Below are 18,559 nucleotides of genomic sequence, written 5' to 3'. Positions count from 1 at the left end.
ACACTACCCCAGGTCGTGTCCCTATAAAACTTCAACCGGCGGCAGCTCGACGTAGTTTCGCTTTCAACAAGAAACACTTCCTGTCTCAGCTCAGGGCTAGCGGCATCTTTCGTTTCTGGACGTGATTACACTTTTTACTTTCGGGCTCGTGATGGTAGGGGCGGGTGCATGGGGTGGGGGGTGTTAAGGGGGTGGGGCAGACGGCTTCAGCAGACTACCCGGCTGGGGGTACAGTCGTGATGGTAGGGGCGGGTGGCTGCGGGTGGGGGGTTTAGGGGGTGGGGCAGACAGCTAGGGGTACAGTCATGATGAATACCCAGGCGGAGATTTTGTCAGAAAGTTTGATGCTAAATACAAGGTCCGGTTTGTAACAGATCGGTAGGTTGGGGTGCGGGGAGATGGGGGGAGGGCGTATGGAGGGAGGGGGTTACACATTTTGACGGAGTTGACTCTTTCATATTTAAATGTCTATTGTGAGGGGTGGGGTGCTACATACTATCAGACATACAATGTATTTTACTTTCTGATAATTACACGTCTGTTGTTTGACAACATTATGTCCCAAATATATTGTGTAATGGTGATCAAGGCTAGACTAGCTGACATGATCTAAGCTAGACTAGTTGACATGATCTAAGCTAGACTAGCTGACATGAGCTAAGCTAAACCACAGCAGACGAGCTAAGCTAGACTAGCTTACATGAGCTAAGCTAAACCACAGCAGACGAGCTAAGCTAGACTAGCTTACATGAGCTAAGCTAAACCACAGCAGACGAGCTAAGCTAGACTAGCTTACATGAGCTAAGCTAAACTAGCTTACATGAGCTAAGCTAGACTAGCTGACATGAGCTAAGCTAGACTAGCTGACATGAGCTAAGCTAGACTAGCTGACATGAGCTAAGCTAGACTAGCTGACATGAGCTAAGCTAGACTAGCTGACATGAGCTAAGCTAGACTAGCTGACATGAGCTAAGCTAGACCACAGGTGACGGGCTAATCTAGACTAGCTGACTTAGCTTGGCTAGACCAAAGAACATAAAGCAATACACCAACATTTAATCTCATTATTTCCATAGCACATTAAAGATCGACATTTTTATATGTGAGTTTTGTCAAGTCTCTCTAATTAATTTCTTCTGACACCTACATCTAATGCACACCTAACTATTTCTAATTAGGCTACATATGTCTCATCAAAAAATATCGCAACTAATTATACTTGTTTTACAACATTTGATTAATTGCAGTTTACTATTTTACGTAAATCTTAGAGACTTTAAATTTAGAAAAGACGTTCTGGAAATTTTGAAAAATATTGAAAGTGAATATCATCGACATCTCAATATTAATCGAACGATATTTGTCAAACTGTATTTAAACTTTTAATGTGTTTCTCTCAATGTTTTTTTACATTTGTCAAACTGTACATCAACTCTAAAACTGTTTCTCAACATTTTCACGAGATTGTTAAAACTGCTTGTAAACTCTAAAGAAGTTGGATCAATGTGGCTCTAACATTGACTGGCACCACTGAGACCAGTTTGTTAAAACTGCTTGTAAACTCTAAAGAAGTTGGATCAGTGTGGCTCTAACATGTCAGGCACCACTGAGGCCAAATTGTTAAAACTGCTTGTAAACTCTAAAGATGTTGGATCATTGTGGCTCTAACATGTCAGGCACCACTGAGGCCAAATTGTTAAAACTGCTTGTAAACTCTAAAGAAGTTGGATCAATGTGGCTCTAACATGTCTGGCACCACTGAGGCCAAAACTGAATGTTGGTTCCACCAATAACAGAGGCCATTAAACTGGCCGTTTCACTTCAAGACAGGCCATTCATCTGGCTGCTGGCCATTTTGCCACGAGTGGCCATTAACGTAGGTTGTTGGCCGTTTCCCCATACGAGCGGCCATTAGCGATGCGCCGCTAGTCTCGTGGCCACTTGTCTCATGGCCACTTGTCTCATGGCCATTTGTCTCATGGCCACTTGTCTCATGGCCATTTGTCTCATGGCCACTTGTCTCATGACCCCTTGTCTCATGGCCATTTGTCTCATGACCATTGGTCTTGTGGCCACTTGTCTCATGGCCCCTTGTCTCATGGCCATTTGTCTCATGACCATTGGTCTTGTGGCCACTTGTCTCATGGCCCCTTGTCTCATGGCCATTTGTCTCATGGCCCCTTGTCTCATGGCCCCTTTTCTCATGACCACTTGTCTCATGGCCACTTGTCTCGTGGCCATTTGTCTCGTGGCCACTTGTCTCATGGCCACTTGTCTCATGGCCACTTGTCTCATGGCCAGTTGTCTCATGGCCATTTGTCTCATGGCCACTTGTCTCATGGCCACTTGTCTCATGGCCACTTGTCTCATGGCCACTTGTCTCATGGCCATTTGTCTCGTGGCCACTTGTCTCATGGCCACTTGTCTTATGGCCACTTGTCTCATGGCCACTTGTCTCATGGCCATTTGTCTCGTGGCCACTTGTCTCATGGCCACTTGTCTAATGGCCACTTGTCTCATGGCCACTTGTCTCATGGCCACTTGTCTCATGGCCACTTGTCTCATGGCCACTTGTCGTGGCCATTGGTCTCGTATGAAAAGTTTTTAAAATATTCGCGAATTTAAACGTTCTGCATATTCGGGTGTAAGGGTCAGACAATCGTTGAGTCGAGAGTAAGGGGCAGACATTTCGGTGTTGGAGTTAAGTGTAAGGGGTAGATAATACGTTGTTTGAGTCGGGTGTAAGGGGCTGATAATTCGTTGTTTGAGTCGGGTGTAAGGGGCAGATAATTCGTTGTTTGAGGCGGGTGTAAGGGGCAGGCAATTTCAAGGCAGACAATTTGAGGCTTTCTGGACGTGGATAATCAATACGCCAATGTGTGCGAATATGTGCTTAAGACGAGTGTGTATGGGTCAACACATACAAGAAGTTATGGGAGCAAGAATTTCTGAGCTAAGTGTAACTTATGTACGTCTTTTGAACTGATATGAGAATGGGTGTGTATTTTGATGCTTTATACACAGGTGTAACAAAATATAATCAAAATAATATACCCGGGTGTATAGGTGTGAATGTTTTTGTGATATATGCAGGTATAACTGTGTGCTTGAACAATTCAGGTGTAACAAGTTGACCTGGTGCTAATTCCGATATTGGCCACAAGCTGACCTGGTGCTGATTCCGATATTGGCCAAAAGCTGACCTGGTGCTGATTCCGATATTGGCCACAACTTGACCTGGTGCTGATTCCGATATTGGCCACAAGCTGACCTGGTGCTGATTCCGATATTGGCCACAAGCTGACCTGGTGCTGATTACGATATTGGCCACAAGCTGACCTGGTGCTGATTCCGATATTGGCCACAAGCTGACCTGGTGCTGATTCCGATATTGGCCACAACTTGACCTGGTGCTGATTCCGATATTGGCCACAAGCTGACCTGGTGCTGATTACGATATTGGCCACAAGCTGACCTGGTGCTGATTCCGATATTGGCCACAAGCTGACCTGGTGCTGATTCCGATATTGGCCACAACTTGACCTGGTGCTGATTCCGATATTGGGCGCCAGTTCCCCAGACAAACGGCCAGACATTCAGGCGCGACAAAGTTGAATATAACGTGGTGGGGCGGGTAGGGGAGAGGGAGAATGGTGGAAAAAGGGAGGGGAGGGGGTGGGGGGGGGGGTTGTGTTTCTTCTTTTAGCAAGACACCCTCCAACAATGCCAGTGCGATGACGTCATCGTAAAAAGTCGTGTCGAGTTAACGACATTTCGGTGTTCGCTGAAGACGTTCTGTTTTTGGGTGTAGAAGACTCCAGAAGTTAAGTGAGGCGATTTGAGCAGTTTAGTTAGATGACCCGTGTTTTGGTCTAGATGACCCGTGTTTTGGTCTAGATGACCCGTGTTTTGGTCTAGATGACCCATGTTTTGGTCTAGATGACCCGTGTTTTGGTCTAGATGACCCGTGTTTTGGTCTAGATGACCCATGTTAGATGTATAAGACCCTAGTAGTTTGGTGTAAATATCCCGCCACATGGCTTAAACGACCCACTTTATCAAATGACCAAATTCTAGCTGATGGGACGGAGTGGTCTAGCGGTAGAGAGCTGGACTGTAAACCCGTAAGTCTCGAGTTCGAATCCGGGTTCAAGTCAGTAGATCGTCCCTTAGTCCACCCAACTCTGATGGGTACCTAACTCACGTTAGGGAGAGTAAAGGCGGCTGGGCATAGTGCTGACCACACTATCTCTTCATATGCCGAGGTCACAGAAACAAGTGAACACTACTTTCACTTTTGAAAGGGAAACTACTTTTTTACTTTAAATTCTAGCTGACTTTACCAAATGACCAAGTTGCAGTTTACATTACAAAATGACCAGTTTCTAGCTGAGTTGACAAAATGACCAGGTTCTAGCTGAGTTGACAAAATGACCAGGTTCTAGCTGAGTTGACAAAATGACCAGGTTCTAGCTGAGTTGACAAAATGACCAGGTTCTAGCTGAGTTGACAAAATGACCAGGTTCTAGCTGAGTTGACAAAATGACCAGGTTCTAGCTGAGTTGACAAAATGACCAGGTTCTAGCTGAGTTGTCAAAATGACCAGGTTCTAGCTGAGTTGACAAAATGACCAGGTTCTAGGTGAGTTGACAAAATGACCAGGTTCTAGCTGAGTTGACAAAATGACCAGGTTCTAGGTGAGTTGACAAAATGACCAGGTTCTAACTGAGTTGACAAAATGACCAAGTTCTAGCTGAGTTGACAAAATGACCAAGTTCTAGCTGAGTTGACCAGTCCTACAAACTACGTCCCCGAATGCTCTGTTTACTCACGGGCGGTAATTCTTTCTGCTCGAACAAGGGACGCAACCACTACACGAAACTCATCTTGGCTTTTCCAGTTGGGTGAAATCAGGCGTAAAGCCTGCCAGCATCGATCTGACGTCACAACAAGCGTCACGTTTCTCGCTCAGCCAAACACGCATACAGAGCATGCGCAACCGGAAGTTATAAAAACATGAGCAGTGGGTGCAGTAGAGTTGGCGATAAACGGTGGTGTGCATCAGACTTTGTGCTGTGAGTTTCCCGACACACCCAGCCGTTTATTTTTGTATCATTAGCGGAGCTAACACCTTCGTACAATCAGAGCTACTTGATCGATTTATATATGCTTGGGCTTCATTCGTTGGCTTTATTTATTCACGCTCTCTGCATCAATACTTTAGTTCACACATGTTCTATGCTATTTAAAGTTGCATAGATATAATACATATATATATATATGTATATATATGTATATGTATATATATATATATATATATATATATATATATATATATATATATATATATATATATATATATATAGAGAGAGAGAGAGAGAGAGAGAGAGAGAGAGAGAGAAAGCGAGAGAGAGAAAGCGAGAGAGAGAAAGCGAGAGAGAGAAAGCGAGAGAGAGAAAGCGAGAGAGAGAAAGCGAGAGAGAGAAAGCGAGAGAGAGAGAAAGCGAGAGAGAGAGAGAAAGGGAGAGAGAGAGAGAGAGAGAGAGAGAGAGAGAGAGAGAGACAGTCATACAGTCTCATCTGACACAAGAACCACCTCTCACCTACCCTACAACCACTGACCTAGACTCTGAACGACTATCAATACATTCTATCAAACGCTAGAATATTTTCAAACCAAGCCACGTGTTATTTGCTATCAATGAAACCTGTAGTTTGATTACAGAAAAATTGACAGGTAGCTTGCTTTGGGCTACCTGTCGTTGGCCAACCGTGGGTGGCCACATTCCAGCTAAATTTATTGGTATAACTAAAGAAGTGGCCAAATTATTTTTTGCCCAGGAAAAAAGATGACGCGGCAAGTCTTACTTGAACATTTTTTTTTTCTGTCTTTGATAAATTCTGGGCAAAATTGCCCGTAGTTAAATCTCCCAAATTGTTTTTTTTTTACCGTTTATTACAGAGCAAGAAACGAACAGTTGGCCATCAACCAACAGTTGGCCATCAACCAACAGCTGGCCATCAACCAACAGTTGGCCATCAACCAACATCTGGCCATCAACCAACAGTTGGCCATCAACCAACAGTTGGCCATCAACCAACATCTGGCCATCAACCAACAGTTGGCCATCAACCAACAGTTGGCCATCAACCAACAGTTGGCCATCAACCAACCTCTGGCCATCAACCAACAGTTGGCCATCAACCAACAGTTGGCCATCAACCAACAGTTGGCCATCAACCAACAGTTGGCCATCAACCAACAGTTGGCCATCAACCAACCTCTGGCCATCAACCAACAGTTGGCCATCAACCAACAGTTGGCCATCAACCAACAGTTGGCCATCAACCAACAGTTGGCCATCAACCAACAGCTGGCCATCAACCAACATCTGGCCATCAACCAACAGTTGGCCATCAACCAACAGTTGGCCATCAACCAACATCTGGCCATCAAACAACAGTGGGCCATCAACCAACATTTGGCCATCAACCAACAGTTGGCCATCAACCAACAGTTGGCCATCAACCAAAAGTTGGCCATCATCCAACATTTGGCCATCAACCAACATTTGGCCATCAACCAACAGTTGGCCATCAACCAACATCTGGCCATCAACCAACATTTGGCCATCAACCAACATTTGGCCATCAACCAACAGTTGGCCATCAACCAATAGTTGGCCATCAAGAAGACAAACTTGTATCAGACTATGAAAACAAACAACAAACTCGTCTTACTATAGAGTTCACAAAGGTGAATGACCTGGAATTTAGCCAGAAAGTTTTTTGTTGAAGACAAAATGACAGGGTTTGAAGATGTTTACCGTGCTCAAAGTTACCTTGACATTTGTCAGGGAAGCGACATGTCACCGTGACCTTGATCAGGTGACTCAGTTGTCTCAGTCTGTAAGTTTTGTGCATGGGATGTCATAGTCAGTCAGATGTCATCGTCAGCCAGATGTCATCGTCAGCAAGATGTCATAGTCAATCAGATGTCATAGCCAGATGTCATAGTCAGACAGATGTCATCGTCAGCCAAATGTCATAGTCAGCTCTGCATGCTATTTCAGATGTCATAGTTTTCAAATGTCATCTTGAGATTAGCAAAGTATTTCAGATTCTACAAATGTCATCGTCAGCTCAGCTTACTATTTCAGATGTCACAGTTTTAAAATGTCATCGTTCGTTTAGCCTAGCTTACAAATGTTAGTAGAAGCACATGGATGTTATCCAGCACAGTGGATAGAGTTTGTTATCCTGGGCAGGTTGTATCGGATTGTGGATGTTTACTTGTACGGTTACTCTCGGCTGACTGTTTACCTAGGAAAGTAGTTAGGGTTAACGGTAGTTAGGTGGTAGTTAGGTGGTAGTTAGGTTGTCAGTGAACGAGCGGCAGGAAAACTTTCAGCGTCCTCCTGGCACTACAAAAACCTGGCTTGTTTTTGTTTTGATTGGACGAGGTCTCGCCATTAGACTTTTGGCCAATAGCTGCATTGTATCTGCCCGGCTCGTTCACATTACTGCGTGCTTCAATCATGGCCCGTTCACATTCTTACAGGTTTTACGTAACAGTAAGTCGACTGTGTCGAAAACCATTTTGATGAGTCATCTGTTTTCGAGTTTATTGTAAACTTAATGCTGGATAACCATGCTATACTTCTACTGAGGAAATTTGGTAAAGAACTATTCAAATGCTTCTAACACTAAAACGATTAACCAAAGCTAACAGTTACAAGGAAAAATCTTCCAATTTACTGGGTCTATACTTGGAGGGTCACGAAGACAAATACTAATAAGCTACAGGCGTTCGTAAACAAATGCTTACGGCATATATTTAAATAAGATGGCCAGACAAAATATCAAACAAAGACCTGTGGCAAACTTTAAAGCAACAGCCAATAGAGACAGATGTTAAGGCCCGAAAATGGGGATGGATCGGACACACATTAAGAAAGGAAAAAGGAAACATCGCAAGGCATGCTTTAGAATAGAATCCCCAGTGAAAAAGGAGGGTGGGCCGGCCAAGGAAGAAATGGAGAAGAAAGGTTGAAGAAGAGGCGAAAACAGCTGGGCTCACATGGGCATAGATAAAGGGGGCAGCCCTTTTGCTCCCCAGGGGCCACAAAGGAATGATGATGATGATGATAGATAAAGCCAACGATTAACAGACTATAGCTGCAGTCAACAACTGCCAGGGCTAGCTGCAGCTAACAACTGTCTAGCTGCAGCTAAACCAGCTAACAGAAGAGACCCTGCCGAGAAAGTTGAGACCGCTTCACGTCAATCAATGAGACGATTAACATGTCGCTAAAGCCGGCAGTCCGACCAGTGTTGAAGGTTAGGGTTACTGTCTATACTCGCCATTGATTAGGGTCTCCTCCCCTGGTGGCCAGGGGCGTGCGCTTAATTGTGTGGGGTGGGGGGTGTCAGCCCGGGGGTCGATCGATGACAGGGCTAAAGAGCACCTGGGGCGGTCAGATGACCAGACCTGGTCCATACCACGTGACCATTCATATGCAGACGTGTATGGGAGCCCTCGTAGGTTGGTTCTTTGGGTATACCGTAATGTATAACTTTGGGTATACCTTAATGTATACCTTTGGGTATACCTTAATGTATACCTTGGGTACACCTTAATATATACATTTGGGTATACATTAATATATAGCATTGGGTATAACTTAATATATACACTTGTGTATACCTTAATATATAACTTTTGGTATACCTTAATATATACCTTTGGATATACCTTAATATATACCTTTGGATATACCTCAATGTATACCTTTAGGGAAGCCCTATACCTTAATGTACACCTTTATCGTTAATGTTGTGTAGCAAAGGAGAAGACGTGAGAAACAGGAACAATGTAGCAGGTAGCCACAGTGTAGCATGTAGCCACAATGTAGCAGGTAGCCACCGTATAGCAGGTAGCCACCGTGTAGCAGGTAGCCACAGTGTGTCAGTTAGCCAAAGTGTGTCAGGTAGCCACAGTGTAGCAGGTAGCCACAGTGTGTCAGGTAGCCACAGTGTATCGGGTAGCCACAGTGTAGCAGATAACCACAGTGTGCCAGGTAGCTACAGTGTAGCGGGTAGCCACCGTGTAGCAGGTAGCCACCGTGTAGCAGGTAGCCACAGTGTGTCAGGTAGCCACAGTGTAGCAGGTAGCCACAGTGTAGCAGGTAGCCACAGTGTAGCATGTAGCCACAGTGTAGCATGTAGCCACAGTGTAGCATGTAGCCAAAGACCTACCTTGGTATCCAGGGCGAGGTGGTAGCCCGTGCTCGAGGGCTCGGCCCAGCATCGCCCATCAATATGCTCCTCCGACAGCCACGTGACCTGATCGTCAAAACTCAGGGTCAAGGTCAGGAGTAGCCGCTGGTCACGGACACGCGGGCCTGGCTAAAAATATCCATCGTGTGTATCCATCCTTAGTGTATCCATCGCTAGTGTATCCACAAAGCGGAAGTAGTGTCGGTGTATTGTGTAATCCAGTTTCTCGGGGTGGGCAGGATTCGATCCTGCATATTTCCTGGCGTACTGACAGGGTGGCGCTGCTGGTACCGTGGTGGTCGGGTCTTATGGCAGACCTGGGGAAACAAAATCAAACAAGTTCAGGCAAAATCACACACACACACACACACACACACACACACACACACACACACACACACACACACACACACAAACACACACATACACGGCATTCATGCAGCACCACTCGGTACAACAACACTCGGTACAACAACACTCGGTACAACAACACTCGGTATAACAACACTCGGTACAACAACCCTCGGTACAACAACACTCGGTACAACTACACTCGGTACAACAACACGCGGTATAACAACCGGTACAACACTCGGTACAACAACACTCGGTACAACAACACTCGGTACAACAACACTCGGTACAACAGACGCCATGACATGCAGGATTAGACAGGTGATTACACAACACCTGTCCAAGAGAGCGATGAGTGCAGGCTCTACTCACCCCTAACGGACAGGTACACGCGGACTAGAGAAATTTGATCTTAGCTCTTGTTCACATCTTTCAAACTTTCTCAAGTGCAACATAGAATAGCGCTGTAAGGCAAACTTAACACAAGACATGCATAGTTTTAAGATAAAACAAGTGCAACACAGAACAGCACTGTGAGGAAAACATAACACAAGACATGCATAGTTTTAAGATAAAACAAGTAGCAGTTGAACGTCAACCGAAAATAGTTTAACACAAAACAAAACAAATATTCACATAACAAGAACAAAAATTAATATAAAACAAATATAGTTTAACATAAACGTAGCTAATCATAAAACATCTAGAGTTCAACATATGATTTTATCTGACTTGACATAAGATTATCATACATCACACAAACATATAGTAATACATCACATGAGAAATACACGCTAATTAAGACACTAAGGTAAAATACATCACACAAATACACACTGTTGAAAACAACACACGGATACACAGTGTTGAAAACATCACACAGATACACACTGTTGAAAACATCACACACGTTTCGGTTAAACCTCAGCAATGCTCTCAACTGGGAGAATGGAAATTTAGCAAAAACACAATTACAAAAATTAACTGACAAGTTGAATCAAATAACAAACAAATAATTGTTCCCAAGACGACATAGCAAGCAAGTAGAAGATGATGATGATGGTGCGTGGTGTGTTCTAGAAAGATTGGTTGGGCCAACTTTCAAAATAACAATCGTTTATAACAGGAGTCTCTAAACTAAGGCCCGCGGGCTGAAAAGTTTGGAGATTCCTGGTTTATAAGATAGAAGAAAAATTGCAAGCATATAATTGAATGATATCGTGACTGAGATCTAGACGCACTGTACAGTCACAAAAAACTGTGTACATAGTCACGTGAAACCATAAGACTGTAGGGATCAACTGTAGACTGGGGTCGCCATAAGGCTGTAGGGATCAATACACCCGCCCTTTGCGTACTGGCTGCCCCGAATCATCGGGTCAATTAAGTTCCAGCTTGTCTGGCACTGGCTGATGTCTGACTGTCTTAGATGTAGCGTCGTGATGTATGTCTTAGATGTAGCGTCGTGATGTCTGTCTTAGATGTAGCGTCGTGATGTCTGTCTTAGATGTAGGGTCGTGATGTCTGTCTTAGATGTAGCGTCGTGATGTCTGTCTTAGATGTAGCGTCGTGATGTATGTCTTAGATGTAGCGTCGTGATGTCTGTCTTAGATGTAGCGTCGTGATGTATGTCTTAGATGTAGCGTCGTGATGTCTGACTGTCTTAGATGTAGCGTCGTGATGTCTGACCGTCTTAGATGTAGCGTCGTGATGTCTGACTGTCTTAGATGTAGCGTCGTGATGTCTGACTGTCTTAAATGTAGCGTCGTGATGTCTGTCTGTCTTAGATGTAGCGTCGTGATGTCTGTCTTAGATGTAGCGTCGTGATGTCTGACCGTCTTAGATGTAGCGTCGTGATGTCTGACTGTCTTAGATGTAGCGTCGTGGTGTGTCTTAGATGTAGCGTCGTGATGTCTGTCTTAGATGTAGCGTCGTGATGTCTGTCTTAGATGTAGGGTCGTGATGTCTGTCTTAGATGTAGCGTCGTGATGTCTGACTTAGATGTAGCGTCGTGATGTCTGTCTTAGATGTAGCGTCGTGATGTCTGTCTTAGATGTAGCGTCGTGATGTCTGTCTTAGATGTAGCGTCGTGATGTTTGTCTTAGATGTAGCGTCGTGATGTCTGTCTTAGATGTAGCGTCGTGATGTCTGTCTTAGATGTAGCGTCGTGATGTCTGACTGTCTTAGATGTAGCGTCGTGATGTCTGACTTTCTTAGATTTAGCGTCGTGATGTCTGTCTTAGATGTAGCGTCGTGATGTCTGTCTTAGATGTAGCGTCGTGATGTCTGTCTTAGATGTAGCGTCGTGATGTCTGTCTTAGATGTAGCGTCGTGGTGTCTGACCGTCTTAGATGTAGCGTCGTGATGTCTGTCTTAGATGTAGCGTCGTGATGTCTGTCTTAGATGTAGCGTCGTGATGTCTGACTGTCTTAGATGTAGCGTCGTGATGTCTGTCTTAGATGTAGCGTCGTGATGTCTGTCTTAGATGTAGCGTCGTGGTGTCTGACCGTCTTAGATGTAGCGTCGTGGTGTCTGACCGTCTTAGATGTAGCGTCGTGATGTCTGTCTTAGATGTAGCGTCGTGATGTCTGTCTTAGATGTAGCGTCGTGATGTCTGTCTTAGATGTAGCGTCGTGATGTCTGTCTTAGATGTAGCGTCGTGATGTCTGTCTTAGATGTAGCGTCGTGATGTCTGTCTTAGATGTAGCGTCGTGATGTCTGACTGTCTTAGATGTAGCGTCGTGATGTCTGACTGTCTTAGATGTAGCGTCGTGGTGTGTCTTAGATGTAGCGTCGTGATGTCTGTCTTAGATGTAGGGTCGTGATGTCTGTCTTAGATGTAGCGTCGTGATGTCTGACTTAGATGTAGCGTCGTGATGTCTGTCTTAGATGTAGCGTCGTGATGTCTGTCTTAGATGTAGCGTCGTGATGTCTGTCTTAGATGTAGCGTCGTGATGTTTGTCTTAGATGTAGCGTCGTGATGTCTGTCTTAGATGTAGCGTCGTGATGTCTGTCTTAGATGTAGCGTCGTGATGTCTGTCTTAGATGTAGCGTCGTGATGTCTGTCTTAGATGTAGCGTCGTGGTGTCTGACCGTCTTAGATGTAGCGTCGTGATGTCTGTCTTAGATGTAGCGTCGTGATGTCTGTCTTAGATGTAGCGTCGTGATGTCTGACTGTCTTAGATGTAGCGTCGTGATGTCTGTCTTAGATGTAGCGTCGTGATGTCTGTCTTAGATGTAGCGTCGTGGTGTCTGACCGTCTTAGATGTAGCGTCGTGGTGTCTGACCGTCTTAGATGTAGCGTCGTGATGTCTGTCTTAGATGTAGCGTCGTGATGTCTGTCTTAGATGTAGCGTCGTGATGTCTGTCTTAGATGTAGCGTCGTGATGTCTGTCTTAGATGTAGCGTCGTGATGTCTGTCTTAGATGTAGCGTCGTGATGTCTGTCTTAGATGTAGCGTCGTGATGTCTGACTGTCTTAGATGTAGCGTCGTGATGTCTGACTGTCTTAGATGTAGCGTCGTGATGTCTGTCTTAGATGTAGCGTCGTGATGTCTGTCTTAGATGTAGCGTCGTGATGACTGTCTTAGATGTAGCGTCGTGATGTCTGTCTTAGATGTAGCGTCGTGATGTCTGACTGTCTTAGATGTAGCGTCGTGATGTCTGACTGTCTTAGATGTAGCGTCGTGATGTCTGACTGTCTTAGATGTAGCGTCGTGATATCTGACTGTCTTAGATGTAGCGTCGTGATGTCTGACCGTCTTAGATGTAGCGTCGTGATGTCTGTCTTAGATGTAGCGTCGTGATGACTGTCTTAGATGTAGCGTCGTGATGTCTGTCTTAGATGTAGCGTCGTGATGTCTGACTGTCTTAGATGTAGCGTCGTGATGTCTGACTGTCTTAGATGTAGCGTCGTGATGTCTGACTGTCTTAGATGTAGCGTCGTGATATCTGACTGTCTTAGATGTAGCGTCGTGATGTCTGACCGTCTTAGATGTAGCGTCGTGATGTCTGTCTTAGATGTAGCGTCGTGATGACTCTCTTAGATGTAGCGTCGTGATGTCTGTCTTAGATGTAGCGTCGTGATGTCTGACCGTCTCAGATGTAGCGTCGTGATGTCTGACTGTCTTAGATGTAGCGTCGTGATGTCTGTCTTAGATCTAGCGTCGTGATGTCTGACTTTCTTAGATGTAGCGTCGTGATGTCTGACTGTCTTAGATTTAGCGTCGTGATGTCTGTCTTAGATGTAGCGTCGTGATGTCTGTCTTAGATGTAGCGTCGTGATGTCTGACCGTCTTATAGGTAGCGTCGTGATGTCTGACTGTCTTAGATGTAGCGTCATGATGTCTGTCTTAGATGTAGCGTCGTGATGTCTGACTTAGATGTAGCGTCGTGATGTCTGACTGTCCTAGATGTAGCGTCGTGATGTCTGACTGTCTTAGATGTAGCGTCGTGATGTCTGTCTTAGATGTAGCGTCGTGATGTCTGACTGTCTTAGTTGTAGCGTCGTGATGTCTGTCTTAGATGTAGCGTCGTGATGTCTGTCTTACGTGTAGCGTCGTGATGTCTGACTGTCTTAGATGTAGCGTCGTGATGTCTGACTGTCTTAGATGTAGCGTCGTGATGTCTGTCTTAGATGTAGCGTCGTGATGTCTGTCTTAGATGTAGCGTCGTGATGTCTGTCTTAGGTGTAGCGTCGTGATGTCTGACTGATTTAGATGTAGCGTCGTGATGTCTGACTGTCTTAGATGTAGCGTCGTGATGTCTGACCGTCTTAGATTTAGCGTCGTGATGTCTGACTTAGATGTAGCGTCGTGATGTCTGACTGTCCTAGATGTAGCGTCGTGATGTCTGACTGTCTTAGATGTAGCGTCGTGATGTCTGTCTTAGATGTAGCGTCGTGATGTCTGACTGTCTTAGTTGTAGCGTCGTGATGTCTGTCTTAGATGTAGCGTCGTGATGTCTGTCTTACGTGTAGCGTCGTGATGTCTGACTGTCTTAGATGTAGCGTCGTGATGTCTGACTGTCTTAGATGTAGCGTCGTGATGTCTGTCTTAGATGTAGCGTCGTGATGTCTGTCTTAGATGTAGCGTCGTGATGTCTGTCTTAGGTGTAGCGTCGTGATGTCTGACTGTCTTAGATGTAGCGTCGTGATGTCTGACTGTCTTAGATGTAGCGTCGTGATGTCTGACCGTCTTAGATTTAGCGTCGTGATGTCTGTCTTAGATGTAGCGTCGTGATGTCTGTCTTAGATGTAGCGTCGTGGTGTCTGACCGTCTTAGATGTAGCGTCGTGATGTCTGTCTTAGATGTAGCGTCGTGATGTCTGTCTTAGATGTAGCGTCGTGATGTCTGTCTTAGATGTAGCGTCGTGATGTCTGTCTTAGATGTAGCGTCGTGATGTCTGTCTTAGATGTAGCGTCGTGATGTCTGTCTTAGATGTAGCGTCGTGATGTCTGACTGTCTTAGATGTAGCGTCGTGATGTCTGACTGTCTTAGATGTAGCGTCGTGATGTCTGTCTTAGATGTAGCGTCGTGATGTCTGTCTTAGATGTAGCGTCGTGATGTCTGAACGTCTTAGATGTAGCGTCGTGATGTCTGTCTTAGATGTAGCGTCGTGATGTCTGTCTTAGATGTAGCGTCGTGATGTCTGTCTTAGATGTAGCGTCGTGATGTCTGTCTTAGATGTAGCGTCGTGGTGTCTGTCTTAGATGTAGCGTCGTGATGTCTGTCTTAGATGTAGCGTCGTGATGTCTGTCTTAGATGTAGCGTCGTGATGTCTGTCTTAGATGTAGCGTCGTGATGTCTGTCTTAGATGTAGCGTCGTGATGTCTGACTGTCTTAGATGTAGCGTCGTGATGTCTGACTGTCTTAGATGTAGCGTCGTGATGTCTGTCTTAGATGTAGCGTCGTGATGTCTGACTGTCTTAGATGTAGCGTCGTGATGTCTGTCTTAGATGTAGTGTCGTGATGTCTGTCTTAGATGTAGCGTCGTGATGTCTGACTGTCTTAGATGTAGCGTCGTGATGTCTGTCTTAGATGTAGCGTCGTGATGTCTGACTGTCTTAGATGTAGCGTCGTGATGTCTGTCTCAGATGTAGTGTCGTGATGTCTGTCTTAGATGTAGCGTCGTGATGTCTGACTGTCTTAGATGTAGCGTCGTGATGTCTGTCTTAGATGTAGCGTCGTGGTGTGTCTTAGATGTAGCGTCGTGATGTCTGTCTTAGATGTAGCGTCGTGATGTTTGTCTTAGATGTAGCGTCGTGATGTCTGCATTAGATGTAGCGTCGTGATGTCTGACTGTCTTAGATGTAGCGTCGTGATGTCTGTCTTAGATGTAGTGTCGTGATGTCTGTCTTAGATGTAGCGTCGTGATGACTGTCTTAGATGTAGCGTCGTGATGTCTGACCGTCTTAGATGTAGCGTAGTGATGTCTGTCTTAGATGTAGCGTCGTGATGTCTGTCTGTATATGATGTATATGATGTATATGATGTATATGATGTATATGATGTATATGATGTATATGATGTATATGATAAATATGATAAATATGATAAATATGATAAATATGATAAATATGATAAATATGATAAATATGATAAATATGATAAATATGATAAATATGATAAATATGATATATATGATGTATATGATGTATATGATGTATATGATGTTTATGATGTATATGATGTATATGATGTATATTAGTCATATGATCATCAAGTGGAATATTGACTGTCTGTCTAGGAAAATAACAAATCAAGCATGACTAATTAGCGCCAATCAATCCCCGCCATATTCCACAACTCCACCATAAATTGATCTGTCAACGTCACTCTAGCCAATCTCCGGTTAGCGGAAATGTTTCTTTGTTTTCCGTGTGAGTTGTCGGAAATGTTTGTTTGTTTTCGGTGTGAGCTGTCGGAAATGTTCCTTTGTTTTAGGTGTGATGGAATTTGCTAGGTCCTACAATGTTTTTCAGGACTTAGAACTAAATTAAACTAAAACTCAGATTTTAAGGTGCCATTCAGCGGACCCAATGGAATCTGAACATTCCACAAAAATACGTTGAACCAATGGACACGGCATTTGACACACGCTAGAAAGCCATACATTATAAAAAGAATATCTCGAGAAAAAAGCGAGTTGCGAATTCCATAAGACGAACAGAATGTTCTAGTGCCTTTCATATATCAGCCATCTTGTGTTTGCTTGTGTTGTTGTCACAAAAATGACACATTCCTTTAATTGCTTTTTTTGTGAACTGAAGTAACGCAGCCATCTAATGCTATACACATCTGCGATCAACATTCATTGAGATGACTCGAGTTTCAGGGTTGGTTGGAGGCGGAGATTTAAATTTAAATAAATAATTCGTTTCTGTCTAAGGATAAGCAAGCACTGTATTAAATAGATCAGCGAAACAAGGTTAGCCAACAAAGCTAGCCATAAGTTGATCAACCCAAATAGCCAACAAACCTAGCCATAGATTGGTCCGGCCAACTAGCCAACAAAGCTAGCCATAGATTGGTCCGGCCAACTAGCCATCAAAGCTAGCCATACATTGATCCACCCAACTAGCCAACAAAGCTAGCCATAGATTGATCCAGCCAACAAAGCTAGCCATAGATTGATCCAGCCAACAAAGCTAGCCATAGATTGATCCAGCCAACAAAGCTAGCCATACATTGATCCAGCCAACAAAGCTAGCCATAGATTGATCCATCTAACTAGCCAACAAAGCTAGCCATAGATTGCTCCACAAAGACGTGGACCCAATATCTTAGCGTTCTATTGTACTCGATAATGACGGTACTGGACGGTAGAAACTGTAGGCTTACAAGCTCCGTCCTTCTAACAGAGAACCAATCGATACTGATAGTGATATCACATGACCCCGGGGGAGGGGGAGGCTTGTATAAACATACGATTATTTCTGCTGACTAGTCAAAGGAATTTGCTAGTGGTGATATATAACAGTTGTTTTGTGAGGGTGTATTGTGTGGGAGGGTGTAGAAAGATTGTGTGGGCGGGTGTAGAAAGATTGTGTGGAGTGTGGGGCGGGTGTTGAAAGGTGGTGTGTAGGTTGGTCGATGTGTTTACAACGTATTAAGGACTGGTGGTTGTCGGTGTATTAATGTAAGAACAGAGTTTCTTTGAGTAGGTTGTCATGGGTTGTCATGGTTTGTCAGTGTGTTTGTTGTGAAGGGGATGAGGTGGTTGGTATGATGTTGCTGTTAGGTTGGTGTCTTGACAAAACTCTTACCAAATCAACAAGATCCAAGACTCCATCGTGTTTGTGTGTGTGTGTGTGTGTTTGGGTGTGTGTGTGTGTGTTCACATAACATTGTCTAAACCAACAAGTAAGTCTTGTTAGGGTTAAATGAAATGTTAACCTGGGACATGTTTGTTTACTGCGCCAGTTAGGGTTAAATAAAATGTTAACCTGGGACATGTTTGTTTACTGCGCCAGTTAGGGTTAAATAAAATGTTAACCTGGGACGTGTTTGTCTAAACCTAACCAGAACCTGCGCAGGTAGAAGACAGGTGAGTGACAGTCAAGTCGTGTACCTGTCAGGTGTTGTGGTGTTTCAGCTTACATCAGCAGTCAACAAACTCTAGGTGTTTCAGCTTACATCAGCAGTCAACAAACTCAAGTGAAATTGTAGAGGCTCTTCACAGAAGTTTTTTTTTCTTTTATACATATGTGTATATACTTATATGTATATATATATATATATATATATATATATATATATATATATATATATATATATATATATATATATATATATATATATCTAATATATAAAGCTCAGTTCTGTAACGTGTGGCAAAAAAAAAAGTTTGTCGTTGACACTTCTACGGATTTAAGTGTTAGATTTTTTATCGCGCTCAAAGTCTAAATTTACGAGTCAAAAAATTAC

At 44.0% G+C, this 18,559-nt stretch overlaps 1 protein-coding gene across 1 annotated transcript in view; it reads right to left on the bottom strand.

Moving 5' to 3' along the window:
• The window catches only part of LOC131958026 (uncharacterized), a 99,633-nt gene extending 90,209 nt beyond the window's left edge, over positions 1-9,424 (bottom strand). Inside the window, exon 1 of the mRNA XM_059322911.1 lies at positions 9,259-9,424. Coding sequence (XP_059178894.1) covers positions 9,259-9,317 — 59 coding nt within the window. The 5' untranslated portion in view covers positions 9,318-9,424. The remainder of the gene's footprint in view (positions 1-9,258) is intronic.
• Between the last annotated feature and the right edge of the window lie 9,135 nt (positions 9,425-18,559).

Source organism: Physella acuta, unplaced genomic scaffold, assembly GCF_028476545.2.
Source record: "Physella acuta isolate Inbredline_101_S28 unplaced genomic scaffold, ASM2847654v3 ptg001284l, whole genome shotgun sequence".
Taxonomy (NCBI): Eukaryota; Metazoa; Mollusca; class Gastropoda; family Physidae; genus Physella; species Physella acuta.
This window is presented reverse-complemented; position numbering and strand designations above follow the sequence as displayed.